Here is a 15,933-nt window from a genome sequence, read left to right on the forward strand (position 1 = left end):
AAAAATCTCACAAGGGGGGACTTTGGGCCAGTCATTGCCTTTCAGCCTGACTGGTGGCGCTGTGGTTTAAACCACTGAGCCTCTTGGGCTTGCTGATCGGAAGGTCGGCGGTTCAATCCCCACAACGGGTTGAGCTCCCGTCGTTCTGTCCCAGCTCCTGCTAACCTAGCAGTTCGAAAGCACGCCAGTGCAAGTAGATAAATAGGTACCGCTCCAGCGGGAAGGTAAATGGAGTTTCTGTGCACTCTGGTTTCCGTCATGGTGTCCAGTTGCGCCAGAAATGGTTTAGTCCTGCTGGCCACATGACCCAGAAAGCTGTCTGTGGACAAACGCTGGCTCCCTCAGCCTGAAAGCGAGATACCCCAGAGGACAGGATCACACTTCAAAACGACCTTGACAGATTAGAGAACTGGGCCAAAACAAACAAGATGAACTTTAACAGGGAGAAATGTAAAGTATTGCACTTGGGCAAAAAAAATGAGAGGCACAAATGCAAGATGGGTGACACCTGGCTTGAGAGCAGTACATGTGAAAAGGATCTAGGAGTCTTGGTTGACCACAAACTTGACATGAGCCAACAGTGTGACGCGGCAGCTAAAAAAGCCAATGCAATTCTGGGCTGCATCAATAGGAGTATAGCATCTAGATCAAGGGAAGTAATAGTGCCACTGTATTCTGCTCTGGTCAGACCTCACCTGGAGTACTGTGTCCAGTTCTGGGCACCACAATTCAAGAAGGACACTGACAAACTGGAACATGTCCAGAGGAGAGCAACCAAAATGGTCAAAGGCTTGGAAACGATGCCTTATGAGGAACGGTTAAGGGAACTGGGCATGTTTAGCCTGGAGATGAGGAGGTTAAGGGGTGATATGATAGCCATGTTCAAATATATAAAAGGATGTCACATAGAGGAGGGAGAAAGGTTGTTTTCTGCTGCTCCAGAGAAGCGGACATGGAGCAATGGATCCAAACTACAAGAAAGAAGATTCCACCTAAACATTAGGAAGAACTTCCTGACAGTAAGAGCTGTTCGACAGTGGAATTTGCTGCCAAGGAGTGTGGTGGCGTCTCCTTCTTTGAAGGTCTTTAAGCAGAGGCTTGACAACCATATGTCAGGAGTGCTCTGATGGTGTTTCCTGCTTGGCAGGGGGTTGGACTCGATGGCCCTTGTGGTCTCTTCCAACTCTATGATTCTATGTGTGCCACAACCCCATAGTCGCCTTTGACTGGACTTAACTGTCCAGGGGTCCTTTACCTTTACCTTACCTCACAGCATTGTTGTGGGCATTAAATAGGGGAGAGAACCAGGTACACCACCTCCAGCTCCTTGCTGGAAACAGTGAGATATAAAATAAATAAATGCAATTTACATCCAGGTGCAATTTAATTTTAGACTCCATACTATCGAATGAATAGGTTCAGTTTGCTAAATGCATTTTGTTCCAGAAGCTAGTTTGGAAGTGGGAGATAGCAAGGAAAATGAAGGCAACGCAGGGCAGAGGCGGAAGAATCTCCAGCGCTGGTATCTAACCGGGGCGGTGTGACAACAGGAAAGAGTTATTATGAGAAATCCATCATTAAGCCGCATGGCAGCGAGATGCTTTCACTGGAACAACAAGCCACTTAACGGACTTGCACTTTCCCTTTCCCCCTTCCTGGCAATGGTTGCTGCTCGTTTTGAATACAAAACAGGTACCGTATTTTTCGCCCTATAGGACGCACTTTTTCCCCTCCAAAAATGAAGGGGAAATGTGTGTGCGTCCTATGGGGCGAATGCAGGCTTTCGCTGAAGCTGACCCCTCTCGCTCTCCAGGCTTCAGGAAGCTCTCCGCAAGCTGTGGGAGAGCTGAGCGACTTCGGGCAGATATCCGCAAGCCTGGGGAGACCGGCGCGACTTCCCGCCGGGCTCCCTAGGCTTGCGAATAGCAGCCTGTTCTGGGGGCTGGGCTCGGGCTTCCCCCGCCCAGCCCCTGGGGGGGAAATAATTTGTTCTTCTTTATTTCCCCCCCAAAAAACTAGGTGCGCCCTATGGGCCGGTGCACCCTATGGGGCGAAAAATACGGTAATTAAAAAGGGGAGCGTGATAAGAGATGCCTGGTGGCAGTGGCAGGCGGTTGGAAGCCCTGCGGCGGTTTCCAGATGCAGCCTGCACTGCACGCGAAGAATCCTTAGAAGCGTGCAAGCTCCTTCTTCAGGATACGCAGTCAGCCCAGGCAGCTCAGTGGGTTGCAGCATGGTATTGATGACGCCAAGGTTACAGGTTTGATTCCCTGTGACTCCATATTCCTGTACGGCAGGAATATATTTGAACCTCAGGCTCCCTTCCAGCCAGTGCCGGAGTTACGTATAAGCTAAACAAGCTGGACAAACCTAGACAGCATCCTAAAAAGCAGAGACATCATTTTGTCAACAAAGGTCCGTATAGTCAAAGCTTTGGTTTTCCCAGTAGTGATGTATGGAAGTGAGAGCTAGACCATAAAGAAGGCTGATTGCCAAAGAATGGATGCTTTTGAATTCTGGTGCTGGAGGAGACTCTTGAGAGTCCCATGGACTGCAAGAAGATCAGACCTCTCCATTCTGAAGGAAATCAGCCCTGAGTGCTCACTGGAAGGACAGATCGTGAAGCTGAGGCTCCAATACTTTGGCCATGTCATGAGAAGAGAAGACTCCCTGGAAAAGACCCTGATGTTGGGAAAGATGGAGGGCACAAGGAGAAGGGGACGACAGAAGATGAGATGGTTGGACAGTGTTCTCGAAGCTACCAGCATGAGTTTGACCAAACTGCGGGAGACAGTGGGAGACAGGAGTGCCTGGCGTGCTCTGGTCCAGGGGGTCACGAAGAGTCGGACACGACTAAACGACTAAACAACAACAAAACAAGCTATAGCTTAGGGCCCCACTCTCTTGAGGGGTCCCCCCCAAAAAAATGGAAAGGAAAAAAGCAACTGGATGTACATTTCCAAAATATAAGATAAAAAACAAATAAAATAAAACCTACATACAGCAACAATGCTTTGTGTTGTGTAGGCTCCTGTGATGGAAGTCATGGGCCCCGCCTGCTAGCCTGCTCCCTCAAATATCCCTGGTTTGCTCCTTTCTATATATAGGGTGCCTACATTCTGCATGGACTGGTTGCAAGGCAACATGTGCAAATGGCTTTAGATACCTATGAGGTCCATAAATTACCATATAGCATATATTGCACACAAAAAGCAGCGACAATTTGTTGTTGACAAAGGACAGCTGGATGTAGAAAGGGCCCCATTACCTTCAGGAGCTGAGGGCCTCATCAAACCTAAATCCGGCCCTCCTTCCACATTTCTCAAGGGCACCTGTCGGGGACGACAACGCCCCCAAGTGGGAGAGAGCGAAGAGCGAGAAAACTACACGCCCCATCAGCCCTCGGGACAATCCCTTAGGGAAAGCTGCGCGCGCAACGCAAGCCTGCCGCAGCCCGTTACTCAGCCTAAGGGGCGGGGCTTGGGTGGTTCCCGCCCCGTCCTCCTGCTCCTTATTATTAAGTCCTGGCCGTTGGGCGTGTTCGGGCGGCGGTTGAGCGCGAGGGCGGGGCCTGCCGGCTCCTTGGGCGGGGCCTGGCGGAGGCGGGGCCCAGCTCGTCTTTTCTCTTATTTACGGCGGGCGCCCGGTGGTCGAGGCCGGCTCGGTGCGCGCGCCTTGGAAGTTCGCGAGCGCGCTCGGGTTGCGCGCGCAGCTCCTCTGAGGGGAAACTTGAAGGGGGCGGGGAGCACCTTCTCCGTGAGGGAAAAGTGAGGGGAAGGTCTCCCGCCCTGTGAGGGAAGGGGCTTCTTTTTGCCTGAAAAGGGGGGCGTGAGGGGGAGGGGTGCCTTTTTTCGACAAAAAAAAAAAACCCACCCCAAATATTTGCCGCCTCCCCGCTCCCGGCGAATTCTCTCTGTGCGTGAGAGGAGGGGCTTCCCCCACCCCAAAACCGACTGAGGGCTTATGGGGGGAGATTGACAGGCCCCTCCTCCCTTCCACGCCCCCCCGACCAATTTTGGACCAGCCCTCCCCCCCCCGCCGGGTGGGGGCAGTGAGCGCCTCCATGCCCTTGGCTGGGCTGCTGGGCGGTCTCCGTGCCAGCGGCAGCCCCGCCCACCCGGCCGGCCAGCAGGTGGGGTGGGGGCGTGGGAGGGGGCGGGGGTGAGCCTTTGCACACGCATACACACACACGCGCGCGTGTGCCTGCGAGATCGGCGCCCGTCTGCACGCTCGCCCCTTGCTGCATCGCCCGAAGTGCTGCTCCTGCTGGCGCCCACCGGGACCCCTGGGGAGGCGATGGGGGACCACCGAGAGGCCGGCGACGTCAACTCGAACCTGCTCATCACCTTCAGCACGGGGGACCTGCAGCTGGACAAGGCCATCTGGCAGTGGCTGACCTGGGACAAGGTGGGTCGGGCTCTTCTTCCCAATAGCCCCCCACGAAGCCTCCAGGATCTGTTAAGTAGCTGCCAGAGAGAGGGGGGCGCGCGATACTATACATTTCGCTCCTCGTGCAGTTAAAGGGCTTTGCCAACGCCAGAAATAGGAGTTTGCTGCGCTGGGCACTGCTGGAAAATCGTGCGCACGTTAACGTACTTGAGAGGCTTGCTGGGGGGTGGGAAGGCTTCGGGGAAAGTCACATCTCCCTCCTTTGCAGCGTAGGTGAATTTTCGGCGCTGGCAAGAAATACACCGTTATCGATTGCCTTTAATTGTGAATGTGCGATCGAGATCGGTGTGCGTGTTTTCTCTTGCCACTGCCATTTCTCCCCTCTCTCAAGAACGAAGCCTGCTGCATAAGGTTTCGTGCATCTAAAGACTGTAGTCTACAAAAGCTTGCGCCATAATAGATTTGTTAAGTCTTTTAAGTTGCCAAAGACTCTCTGCAAACAACTAACATGGCTACTCATATTTATATTGCGAGGGATTCCTTAGTGTCCAGCAAACCTTTGCATTCATGTTCCCTTAAAATAGGGCTCCTGGTCCATGTAATTAGGCATAAGACCATAGTTTAAAATTGGGGTGAAGCCCTTCTCTGAGTAGGAGGCTCATGTGGCTCTGGAAGAAAGAAATTAATGCATCCCCTCACTTCAAAAGAGATGCTTCTCCCTTATTTCAGCACCATGTACTGCTATCCTTAAGCAGTAGTGCTTAATAAACAGTGATGCAATGTAGAGCAGTGACTCATCTATGTTGTAGACAAAGGAAAGTGTTTCTGAGAGCTGGATGTTTTGCACTTTCCCGCTTTGAAATTTCTGTTTTCAGCAGAGGGCAGCTCTGCTATTTTGATTTCATTTTGTTTTTGCAAAGCTGTGCAATTCTAAGACCAAGCTTAAACAACTTTCTTGGCTGGGCTGTTCTGCCGTAAGTGCCCCACAAGTTCCTTTGACACTATCATTCTTGGAAAGGTATGACATTGCAGAATACAAATTAATTTGCAAGTCACAATTTGTGTGTTGCTGTCTTAAGACACTTCCCTTTTCTCTTTCTCTCTCTCTTCTTCTTCTTTTTTTTTTTTAAAACTAGGCAGTGCTGCAAACTGTGTAGCTTTGTTTTGTTGCTTGTTTTGTTTTGCACTGTTCTGCTTCCTCTGGGAAGCTATTTCAGTCTGGCATCAAATTTGCTTTTGTACTTGGTTATCAGTAGCGTGTAGGTCTTTTGGCCAGTTATAGCTGATCTGGTTCCCTGATGTCTTACTCTTCTTCCTCCTGCTTGCTTGGTGATGTCATACAGAGTCTGATTAGCATTGTGCAGAGGGAACCTTGTGAAGTGGTCTAGGGGGTGAGAGCTGTCTGAAAGGCAACAATCAGTAATTTGGAAATAGACAGGTTGTTGTTGTTTTTTGAATTCTCAGTCATTAGGAAGGTTCTCTGTAAAATAGCTTTTATATATAGCACAATAATAAAACTGAAATAGTGGAAAAGAACATGACATCTTGCAGGTGGACTACGGATGTATTTTTTCAAGGGGAAGGAGGACATTTTGGTGTCTGCATTTTTCAAATAAACTCGGGAGACCAGCAGTTTCTACATGAATGCAAAAGGGTGATCTTGCCTTACTGCAGATGGGACTGATGTGGCTATGTGCATTATCACACTCTAAAATTTAGTGTATAATATGTAAAAGAAGCTTAACGTGTTTTACTGCTTCCAGGTGCTCCATAGTTAGATCCTTAGATGACTATGGTTGTCTATGGGAATTCTAGGGATTTTAAAATGTGCTTCTCCAAACCTTGCATCTCTTTGATGTTTCAACATTTTATTCCATGCTCTTCAACAGCTTTACATAATGCCACATATTTCAGTTTTTCCACTCTTGTCACTTCCAGCAGTTAACCTGGGCTTGTGATGTAGATGGCAGCCTACATGGGTCATTGCTTCATTTTGAGCTTAATTGTTCCTTTGTTAATACAAAATCTTACAAAGAGGCAGGTGGCACCTGAGCCCCTGTATGTGACGTCAAAATTGTACCCAAGTACCGCAGCTCTTTTCCCCCCCTTTTTGGTAACAATGGCCATACATCAATATTTCATTATCTGTGCAGCTTGCTGATGCTGCAGATTGGCTTGGGGCCTATTTTTAGGAACTGTTGCCTCTGAGGTTGGATGTAGCAAGCGATTAATAATGCATGCCACCAATTGTATAAGTGAGGAAAGTTAGTAAAAAAATAATCATCCTGCATTTGAAATGTGAAGGATACAGCGGGGGAGGGGGGGAGGCTGTAGTTCAGTGATGGAGGAGATGTTTTGCTTACAGAAAATTCCGGGTTGAATCCCTAAAATTTCCAGATTAAAAAAGGGTCAGGTAGCAGGTGATGTGAAATAGCCCTGCCTGCGATGCTGGAAGTCAGAGTAGCTGTTCTGGGCTAGGTGAGTGAATCAACCCAGGATAAGGCAGCTTCCTGTGCTCCTAAATGTACTTGCCCGTGCCTTGAAATTACCTTGAGTTACAGGAGATCAGCACATGGCTAGATTCACATCCAATTTAAATTGAAGTACTTTTGCTAAATTGGATCAAGCGGAATAAAGGTGTAACTTTAAAGGTGTAATCATGGTGACCCACATAAGCTCTGTGACATTTCTTATTCAGGCATGAGGTGCAGACTTGGAGCATTACATGATAATTGATATCACATTTGGAGAAATGTCAGAATACTTTTTTGCAACCTCTGTCATCTTATTCTAGAAACAGATGAGGTTGTAGAAATAAAACAAGTTGTGTGCGCGCCTGTTTCTCTCTCTGTGAATGTATGTGAAAGCTAGGCCATGAAATTGGGACTTCTTAGGTAAGATTTAAGTTTTGTTTTAGCAGAAGTGCATGCATAATTCTGGCAATTCACTACTGCTTTGTTATCTTTGGTTTACTGAAAAACTGTCAAATAAAACCAATAATTCAGAAGATAAGTTGATAATGGTTTTATGAAGCTGACAGTAGAATATAAATTTTAACAACAACAACAACAACAATATATGGAACATTCTTGTCTCCTTTTTCTTTGGGATTTGACTTCTAGAAATTAGAATCAAGCTCTGTCCAGTATTTAGAAACCTAGAACTATGGTGGGCAGAGTTTATTTACAGGAGTTGTACCACAGATAGCTGACTTGAGTTGCCCAGATGCTTGGAGCCAGCCTAGAATCTCTGGTTTTCAGGGCCGAACTAAAAGTCACATTATTTATGTTTTTAGCCCTTGAGTGTTTGGGGTTTTAAATATATAAATACAAGTGTCCCCATCTAGACACTGTGGTGGGGACAGTGTGGTGGGGAAGGGAGACTTCAACTTTTTGCTCCTGCCATGGTTTCAATAGGAATCAAGCTGTCTGGACCTGCCATCTACAGCGGGAAGAGGGACTGTTCATGCCCCACACGCGCTTACTAAACCATCACCAAATTAGCCTCTAAAGGATTAAAAGATGCTGATAAAATTGGTTCTATTTGGGGCCTTGGTACCTGATGTGTAGCTGGATGCTTGTCTGCAAGACATCCACTCCCAATATTGGAAGAAGGGAATACTGTAACTGTTTCCCCCGTAACATAGTTCCTATTGAGCACAGTGGGACTCAGTTGTGGGTGAACATGCACAGACTTACACAAAACTGATATCTGTGTATCTGAAGAAGTGTGCATGCACACGAAAGCTCATACCAAGAACTAACTTAGTTGGTCTTTAAGGTGCTACTGGAAGGAATTTTTTTATTTTGACAAAACTGATATTTTTGACTTTCACCTTAAAGCGGCTATAACAGATTGATTTGGCTGAATAAGAGCTTGTAGTGTTTTGGTATCTGGGCCTGTCTTCCAGTGAAATAAATATTGCTTTCTTTTAAGAGTTAGGAATAAGAAAAACGTGTTTTGAAGACTCGAAGATGTTAGAACTTTAAAATGAATTGACAACTAAAAGAGAGAAAACAAAATAATATATTAACTAGTAAGACTAAAACTGCAATTATATGCACTCTTTTCAGGGAATAAACTCCATTGATTACAGTGGGATGTATCATTTATCTAGCAAATTGATTGTATATGATATTTTATGGTGTCATAAGCAAAAAGCATGCATAATAAATGTGCATAGTTGATAAGGCTGTAGGTCTTGGAATTAGACCTGCCATGGATAAATTATTTTACAGGATTACATATCTGACAGTCACCCTCAGAGTCATTCCACTGAAATTGATTTATGTGGGTCTCCTGTGAGAATGACCCAATTGGATACCACATACAATGTATTCATATTATTATTTGGATAACTTGAAGCGACTTTTTACCTCCCTACTAAGACCCATACAAGGCCTGGTTCTTAATGGAAACTTGTAAGGAATGAAGTTCATGTGTGTATTTATTTTGGCACATCAGATAACAGGCTGTAGATTGCTTCTATGCAAGCTCTCTGAAGCCTCGCTCAAGTGATCCTGGATTTCATCTTTGGCACGTTGATTTCTGCGCCAGGGTCTGATCCAGGTGAGCAAGCCTCTAAAATGTAGATGTAATGCAACTGAATTCACTTCACCTCAGGCAGCTGCATTTTGAAGAGCTTAATCGCTGCCACAATTCACTGGGAATGTCAGGGGAATTATGAAGTAGGAATGTATGGCAGGGAACCTTTTTTTGCCAGAATTTTGGTAAATTATTGTGTATTGTGAACCACTGGGGGCACAGTTTCTTGTGGAAAGCGGTATATAATTAAACTGAAGCTTAATGTACTGTGTCCATGAAGACAGTAAAACTGCTGCTTCCTTGTAACTTCATGCTGGCCTAGTATTTTGTCATATTTAATGAGCCATAGTTAGGAGGAGGTGAATATAATTTACAGTACATCAAATTCTTAGGCTTATAGGTTTATGGATATTTGGGCAGGGATGTCTGCGCTGATAAGTCACGAACACTCTGTAAAGGGGATTAGTCCTATAGGGGACTGGCTATGAATTTAGATAAGACAAATATAAATCTCTATACAGTGGTACCTCGGGTTAAGAAATTAATTCGTTCTGGAGGTCCGTTCTTAACCTGAAACTGTTCTTAACCTGGCCTCCCGCTGCCGCCGCTCGATTTCTGTTCTCATCCTGAAGCAAAGTTCTTAACCTGAGGTACTATTTCTGGGTTAACGGAGTCTGTAACCTGAGGTACCACTGTAAAGGTTTTAGGAAACAACTATATGAATCACATCAGGATTGTCTACAGTGTAAGAGCTCAATCCCTTGTTTTTAGCCCTGTTTTACAGCAGGGCTCTCTTTGCTTGGCTCCTATCTCAGGCTTTTGATTCTGCACCCACTATGGAAACTTTTCAAATTGTGGAAAAACACAGATCTGCCTCATCTTTATCAGCTCGCTCTTCTCAGTGGAACATAGGAACATAGGAAGCAGCCCTATACAATACTCAGTCAGACGGGCCGTCCATCTAGTTCCACGTTGTCTACTCTGATTGACGGTGGCTTTTTAGGGTTTCTGGCAGGCAGGCATCTCTCCCAACCTTACCTGAAGATACCAGGGATTGAACCTGGGACCCTCTGCAGGCAAAACAGAAATGCTCTACTACTGAGCTACTGCCCTTTCTCATGCTTGGAATTTTGCACAAATGAGATCACTTCTCAGTTTTAAAAATATACAAAAAATGTACTCTTGTGAAGCTGACCATTTGAGATATGTGCGTAACTGCAGCTTGTTCTCTGGTGTTATAAAGAAGATACTTAAATGTGTCTCAGATTACACTAAACGACTTTCTTCATTTGGTTTGTATTGTGAATGTCCGATTTCTGTTGAAGAGTGTGTAGAGCAAAGAGTTATGCTGGAGCTTGGTGAATCAGTATTGTGCATGCTCAGGTGCTGTGTTGCTGTGAAAATAACAGCCTAGGGATGTAAGATCTAATCTGGCTTGCTCAGTAAAACTTCCAGCATAGCGTGCAGGGTGCAGAAGGACTGGTTAGAGAATAGGGATGCAATTTTACAGTGTGAAAAACTCTACACCATTTTAACTGGCGGTGTGGGTTTTCCAGAAAAAAAATGTTATGGTAATTTTGCATAGGAACCCTTTCACTGGGAAAAAATTCTGATACTCTTGTTTATTTTACTTGTATTTAGTGAACAGTGCTAAAAACCTTGAACCTGCCAAGCTTTCCTAATAGTGTCTTTGCATTTGGCATCCATTCATGGTTAAAGCTGAACTTATTAATGGAAATTTTTCTGCAGAAAAAATAAGCACTGGAAAACTCCACATCTTGGAAAACCTTCCGCCCACATCACTAAATTTCATGTAGAAATAATTCACATCTTTCAAAGATATACCCATTCAGTTAAATTAGGCTTACTTTCATATCTTTCAGGTCTTTTTAAGATTAGTGTGTGCTAATTTTATTTTGGGTATGCATGCTGATTTAGAAAGTATGGCTATACATAAATAAAATGTTACGGGCAAGATGATAATGGGAGTGGGATGGGGCTTATTGTTTTTTGAAATTTTTATTATGATGTATTTTGTGTTCTCATTTTGTATTATAATGTTGTGAACCATCCTGTGATTTTTGGATAAAGGGTGGTATACATATTTAATTCATCATCATCATCACCATCACATATATTTTGTTTGGCTGTTTCAGGTCAAAACCTGAATTGCCTTGATTTTAAGTAATCCAACCTGTTGCTGGATGGTGGAAGAGGCCAGAGAGCATATCTGCACCATTTGTCTTGCTCTGAAAAGCAGCATCATGACTCCCTAGAAGGGAGGATCAGTCCCAGCCCCTTTATTGGTTCTTCAGCCTCCCGTCCTTTTTGTCCTTGCATTGGTTCCAGGGCTTACTGACTATAGTAGGTGCTCCAGGTGGGGCAGCCCTTTGAAACATTCTGCATACAGTGGTGCCCCGCAAGACGGAAAACTCGCTAGACGAAAGAGTTTTCTGTTTTGGAGGTGCTTCGCAAAACGAATTTCCTATGGGCTTGCTTCGCAAGACGACAATGTCTTGCGAGTTCCTGCTGTTTTTTTTTCCCTTTCCCCCCCTTTTTCTAAGCCGCTAAGCCGCTTATCAGCTGATCCGATCAGCAGATAAGCCGCTAAAAGCCGCTAATATCGCTAATAGTGCTAATCCGCTAATCCGTCAATGGGCTTGCTTCGCAAGACGAAAAAACCGCTAGACGAAGAGAATCACTGTATTTCACTGTATTTCAGCTGGTGCAGAATGCTTCAGCCTGCCTCCTGGGTGTGGGGAGATGGGATCATATTCAGCCACACACAGTGGCAGGCAGCTGTTCTGCTTGTAGTTGTTCGCCAGGTTCAGTTGCCACCCTGGGCTCCTTTGGGACGAAGGGCAGGATATAAACTTAGAATGCTATTCAGCTAAGTTTTACTCAGATCCATTGAAATTAATGGGCCTAACTTAGTCGTGTCCATTTAACTGAGTCTACTCTGGTTAACTTCTGCCAACCTAGCAGTTCGAAAGCACGTCAAAGTGCAAGTAGATAAATAGGTACCGCTCTGGCGGGAAGGTAAACGGCGTTTCCGTGCACTGCTTTGGTTCGCCAGAAACAGCTTAGTCATGCTGGCCACATGACCCAGAAGCTGTATGCCGGCTCCCTCGCCCAGTAAAGCAAGATGAGTGCCACAACCCCAGAGTTGGTCACGACTGGACCTAATGGTCAGGGGTCCCTATACCTTTACCTTTACTCTGATTAAAGCTTTGCTGAATACCTTGCTTAATAAATTTAAAAAATAGGAGAGGTGGTGTTGGTCTTTAATTTTCTTTGCATTCTGGTGCTCGCCTCCTCCTCTCTTCTTTCCAGAGGAGAGATGACAGTAAATCATCAAGTTGGTTCTTGGAAAAGCAGAAGAAACCTGTTTCTTTGGCTTTCGAAAGCTTGCGCTGGTGCTGTTCCTTTGCACGCCTAGAGGATATTGCATTGTGTGTGAGCCTCTTTTACCGTTTTATATTTATCAGAGTTTAATTGTTGTAGTCTTGTGTCTGACGAATCAGGAGAGGTGAACTATGAAGGGTTGTATCAAACAACCTTGTTCAGTTGACAGGTTTCTGTCATCGGAATGGGGAAGGAAATAATTTTCAGCAATTCCCCTCCTCCCCTTCCTAAAATTGTCTGGAGGGTTCCAGAATGCGGGGGGGGGGGGGAAGAGCAGCAGCGAGAGGGAGAATTGCTGGAAATCTCTTCCCTCCCTGGAAGGCAGAATCGTTGGATGCAACCCAAATAGATAAAATAAAAAGCATGCTTATAATTTGTACCTGGGGGAAAAAGCAAGTAGTTTCTAGCTACTAGTGAGCACTATGGGAAAGTGTGTGTAGTATGTTGTCTTTTTCTTCTCCTAAGCTGGTGGGGTGGGGTGTTTGAAGAGTTTGCTAGAGTTCCACTGTCTGATATGGTAGCCGTAGGAAGAAAGTGACCACTCTACACATTTTCAAGAGCCTTTCATTACCCAGCCTTCCCTCTCCTTGCCATGACCTGTCATTACAGAGTTGCAAGTTGAGATGCAAAGAGTGGGTGGGGCAGGGGAGAATAGTTAAAATGCAGCAATAAGACAGCTCTGAATTTAATGGAATATTGTGCTTGAAGAGCAAGCATTTTACATTGCAATAAATAAATAAAATAATATATTTATGAAAAGCAATAAATAAATCTTTTTAAAAATGCACTCTTTTTGCAGAAAGACAACTTTGTGACATCAGTTGCAAATGGGTTTTGCGACCACTTAAAATTTTCTGTTTCTTCAACAAAAAGTAGTGGACAAATTTTGACTAAGCAAGCTTCAAATCGTCCTTGGCTAAACTCTTTACTAACCCTGCCAGCAGATCCAGTCAAGGTCTGAAAAACAGTGCTAGTACAAGGAGTTATACTGAGTGACTGTTACACCTCACCTCTCAATGCGCAGCCATGCGTGAGTCTAGCCCTTCATTTCCCTGCAAAAGAAAATGTAAAATGGCATTTATCAATAAATGCTTACCTTCCATTGAGTGTTATTTAGAGATATAAATCTACAGGGTGGGATTCACCTATCAAATCCCATCAGCAAAAACCCTGTGCAAGGACATAAGCTTGTGCAATGGTGCTGTCCCTGCCCTCCTCCCCCCATGTGCCCCCAAAACAGCAGGAGGGGGTTGGGAGAACCCCCAGAACAGTGCGTGGGGGCTGGTGGAGAGGGGGGGTCATTCTGTCTGGCAAGCTGCAATGCCTGCACAAACAACATTCATCATAACATGAATTCCGCTCACAGTTTCTACCTCCTTTTCATTTTATTTCTCATTCTATGATATTTAATTTATTTTTCCTATCCTCCTGTTTTACAAATAGAGTTCAGAGCAAAAATTAGACCTGCTGTTGTTTGTAGAAGAGATAGTTGGGGATGCAAGATTCTGTTTTTCCAGGCCGCAGTGGTGAAAGGAGCATTAATTCCTAGAAAATAGTAGAGTTCAACCAAGGTTAATTTCCCACAGTCTATGAATCATCCCTCTGCTTTGTTCATTATTTGCAGTCGCTCACACCTTACCCTTTCGGCAAGATTCAATTCCCCACCCCATTCGTGCAGAAAGAAGTATAATAATAGTGGCACTACGTCTCCGCCTAACCAATTCCGAGGCCCTCTAATTGGTGGGGAGAGCAGCTGGCGCTGGGCCTAAGCAACATCCTGGTCCATTTTCAGCAGCTTCTGCCCCTTTTGTCTTGCTGATGGAGTGGAGTGGGATGGAGCTACAGCACTGGAGAACAGCCACCCTGCAGCAGATGCGCGAAGCAGGAGCTGCTCAGGAGTGGGCAGTCGGGGAGTGTGGTAGCAGGAATGGCTTTGCTGCTGCCCTATATTCATTGCCATGGAGCCAGCTGCATTTGTTATTGATTTATTTATTTTAAAAATAATAAAATTCCAGCCCCTGCATGATGCAGCTGTAGAATGGCAGAATGCCTACAACCCTGATCAGAGCCAAGTCATTGGCTTGAAGCCCTGCAAAAGCTGGCCGCCAGGTGCCAGTGGCATAGAGCATCTGTCGATAAATGAATGGAAACTGATAGAAATAGTTTTGAATCGGGAACTTGGGTTATAATGCTGGCAGTAGTGGGTGAGGACTAAATGAAGTGGGTGAGGACTAAAGCAGTCAGTGCATCTGCTCCACCGCCCACCAAACGCTCAAGTGTTCCAGAATATGGGTGTGTAATCTGGATGTTGGTAATAATAATAATAATAATAATAATAATAATAATAATAATAATAATAATAATAATAATTTATTTATACCCCACCCATCTGGCTGGGTTTCCCCAGCCACTCTGGGCAACTTCCAACAAAACACTAAAATATAATAACCTATTAAACATTAAAAGCTTCCCTAAACAGGGCTGCCTTTAGATATCTTCTAAAGGTTTGGTAGTTATTTTTCTCTTTGACATCTGGTGGGAGGGCGTTCCACAGGGCGGGCGCCACCACCGAGAAGGCCCTCTGCCTGGTTCCCTGTAACTTGGCTTCTTGTAGCGAGGGAACCGCCAGAAGGCCCTTGGCGCTGGACCTCAGTGTCCGGGCAGAACGAGACGCTCCTTCACGTATACTGGACTGAGGCCGTTTAGGGCTTTAAAGGTCAGCACCAACACTTTGAACACTTTGATTCTTTGTATAGATTTTTTATTTTTTTGCATTCTATTAAACTCTTTAACTAGTGGCAGGTTGTTATTACAGTGTGTATTTTTGTCTTTATATTGTAAACCGCCTTGATATCTTCAGATGAAGAATAATTAAAAAACAGACACGAAGAACCGTTTGTTGATATTCATTTCCATGGTGCTGCATAGTTGCTTTGGTTTCAACAGGAAATGAAACTTTTTTTAAAGTTTCCCTCTGTGACTCTCAGGACTTTCTTCTGTTGAACTGCTTGCAATGCTAGATCTGGAGACTGAATAACATTAAAACTGCACCATGGGTGTTTTCCTCATTCTGAAATAAATATTATTCTGGCTTCACAAGCTGATTGGTGCCTTGCAGTTGCTGGACCTAGAAGCTGGCTGACCTCTTTGTGGTAAATGTCACCGTTGCTCACTCACCCTTGAGACTTCAGATTCCATTGCCTTTTTTAAACCCCTGCTGAGGAGTCCTGTTTACCCTGCTCACCGTGGAGAATGGCTTCAGAGACATGCATATTGTTGAGCAACTCTATGTTATCAAAAGTAGTTTGGTTTTATTATGTAGTACAAATTGCACTTAAGATCATTCCGTGCTGTCAGCCAGCCAGCTCCAAGTTCTGGCTGAAGCACGAAAGCAATAACTAGCAAAGGTTGCTGTGATTACATATCCACTTCAGAGAGTCTGGCAGAACAAATCTTTGCATATGTGCAAGGCTCCCACAAATCACCTTGGAATTTTCCCCTAATCTCAGAACAGGTTTTGTCTTGTTCTTAGCATTTAGTGAATATGACTGGAATGAGTTGCTGGTGCTTCATACGTGTGCCCTGGGGACACCT

The 15,933-nt window shown here is 45.1% G+C and overlaps 2 protein-coding genes across 2 annotated transcripts in view; one reads left to right on the plus strand and one right to left on the minus strand.

Moving 5' to 3' along the window:
- Positions 1–3,421, minus strand: part of LOC308588713 (maestro heat-like repeat-containing protein family member 7) — a 68,006-nt gene extending 64,585 nt beyond the window's left edge. Inside the window, exon 1 of the mRNA XM_081197327.1 lies at positions 3,269–3,421. The gene's annotated coding sequence lies outside the window, so the exon portion shown is untranslated. The remainder of the gene's footprint in view (positions 1–3,268) is intronic.
- Positions 3,422–3,672: 251 nt separating this feature from the next.
- PGM2L1 (phosphoglucomutase 2 like 1) overlaps positions 3,673–15,933 on the plus strand; it is a 37,532-nt gene continuing 25,271 nt past the window's right edge. Inside the window, exon 1 of the mRNA XM_081197376.1 lies at positions 3,673–4,407. Within this exon, the coding sequence (XP_081053502.1) occupies positions 4,297–4,407 (111 nt within the window). The 5' untranslated portion in view covers positions 3,673–4,296. The remainder of the gene's footprint in view (positions 4,408–15,933) is intronic.

The sequence above is a fragment of the Podarcis bocagei genome (genome assembly GCF_964188305.1).
Source record: "Podarcis bocagei genome assembly, chromosome: 6".
Lineage (NCBI taxonomy): Eukaryota > Metazoa > Chordata > Lepidosauria > Squamata > Lacertidae > Podarcis > Podarcis bocagei.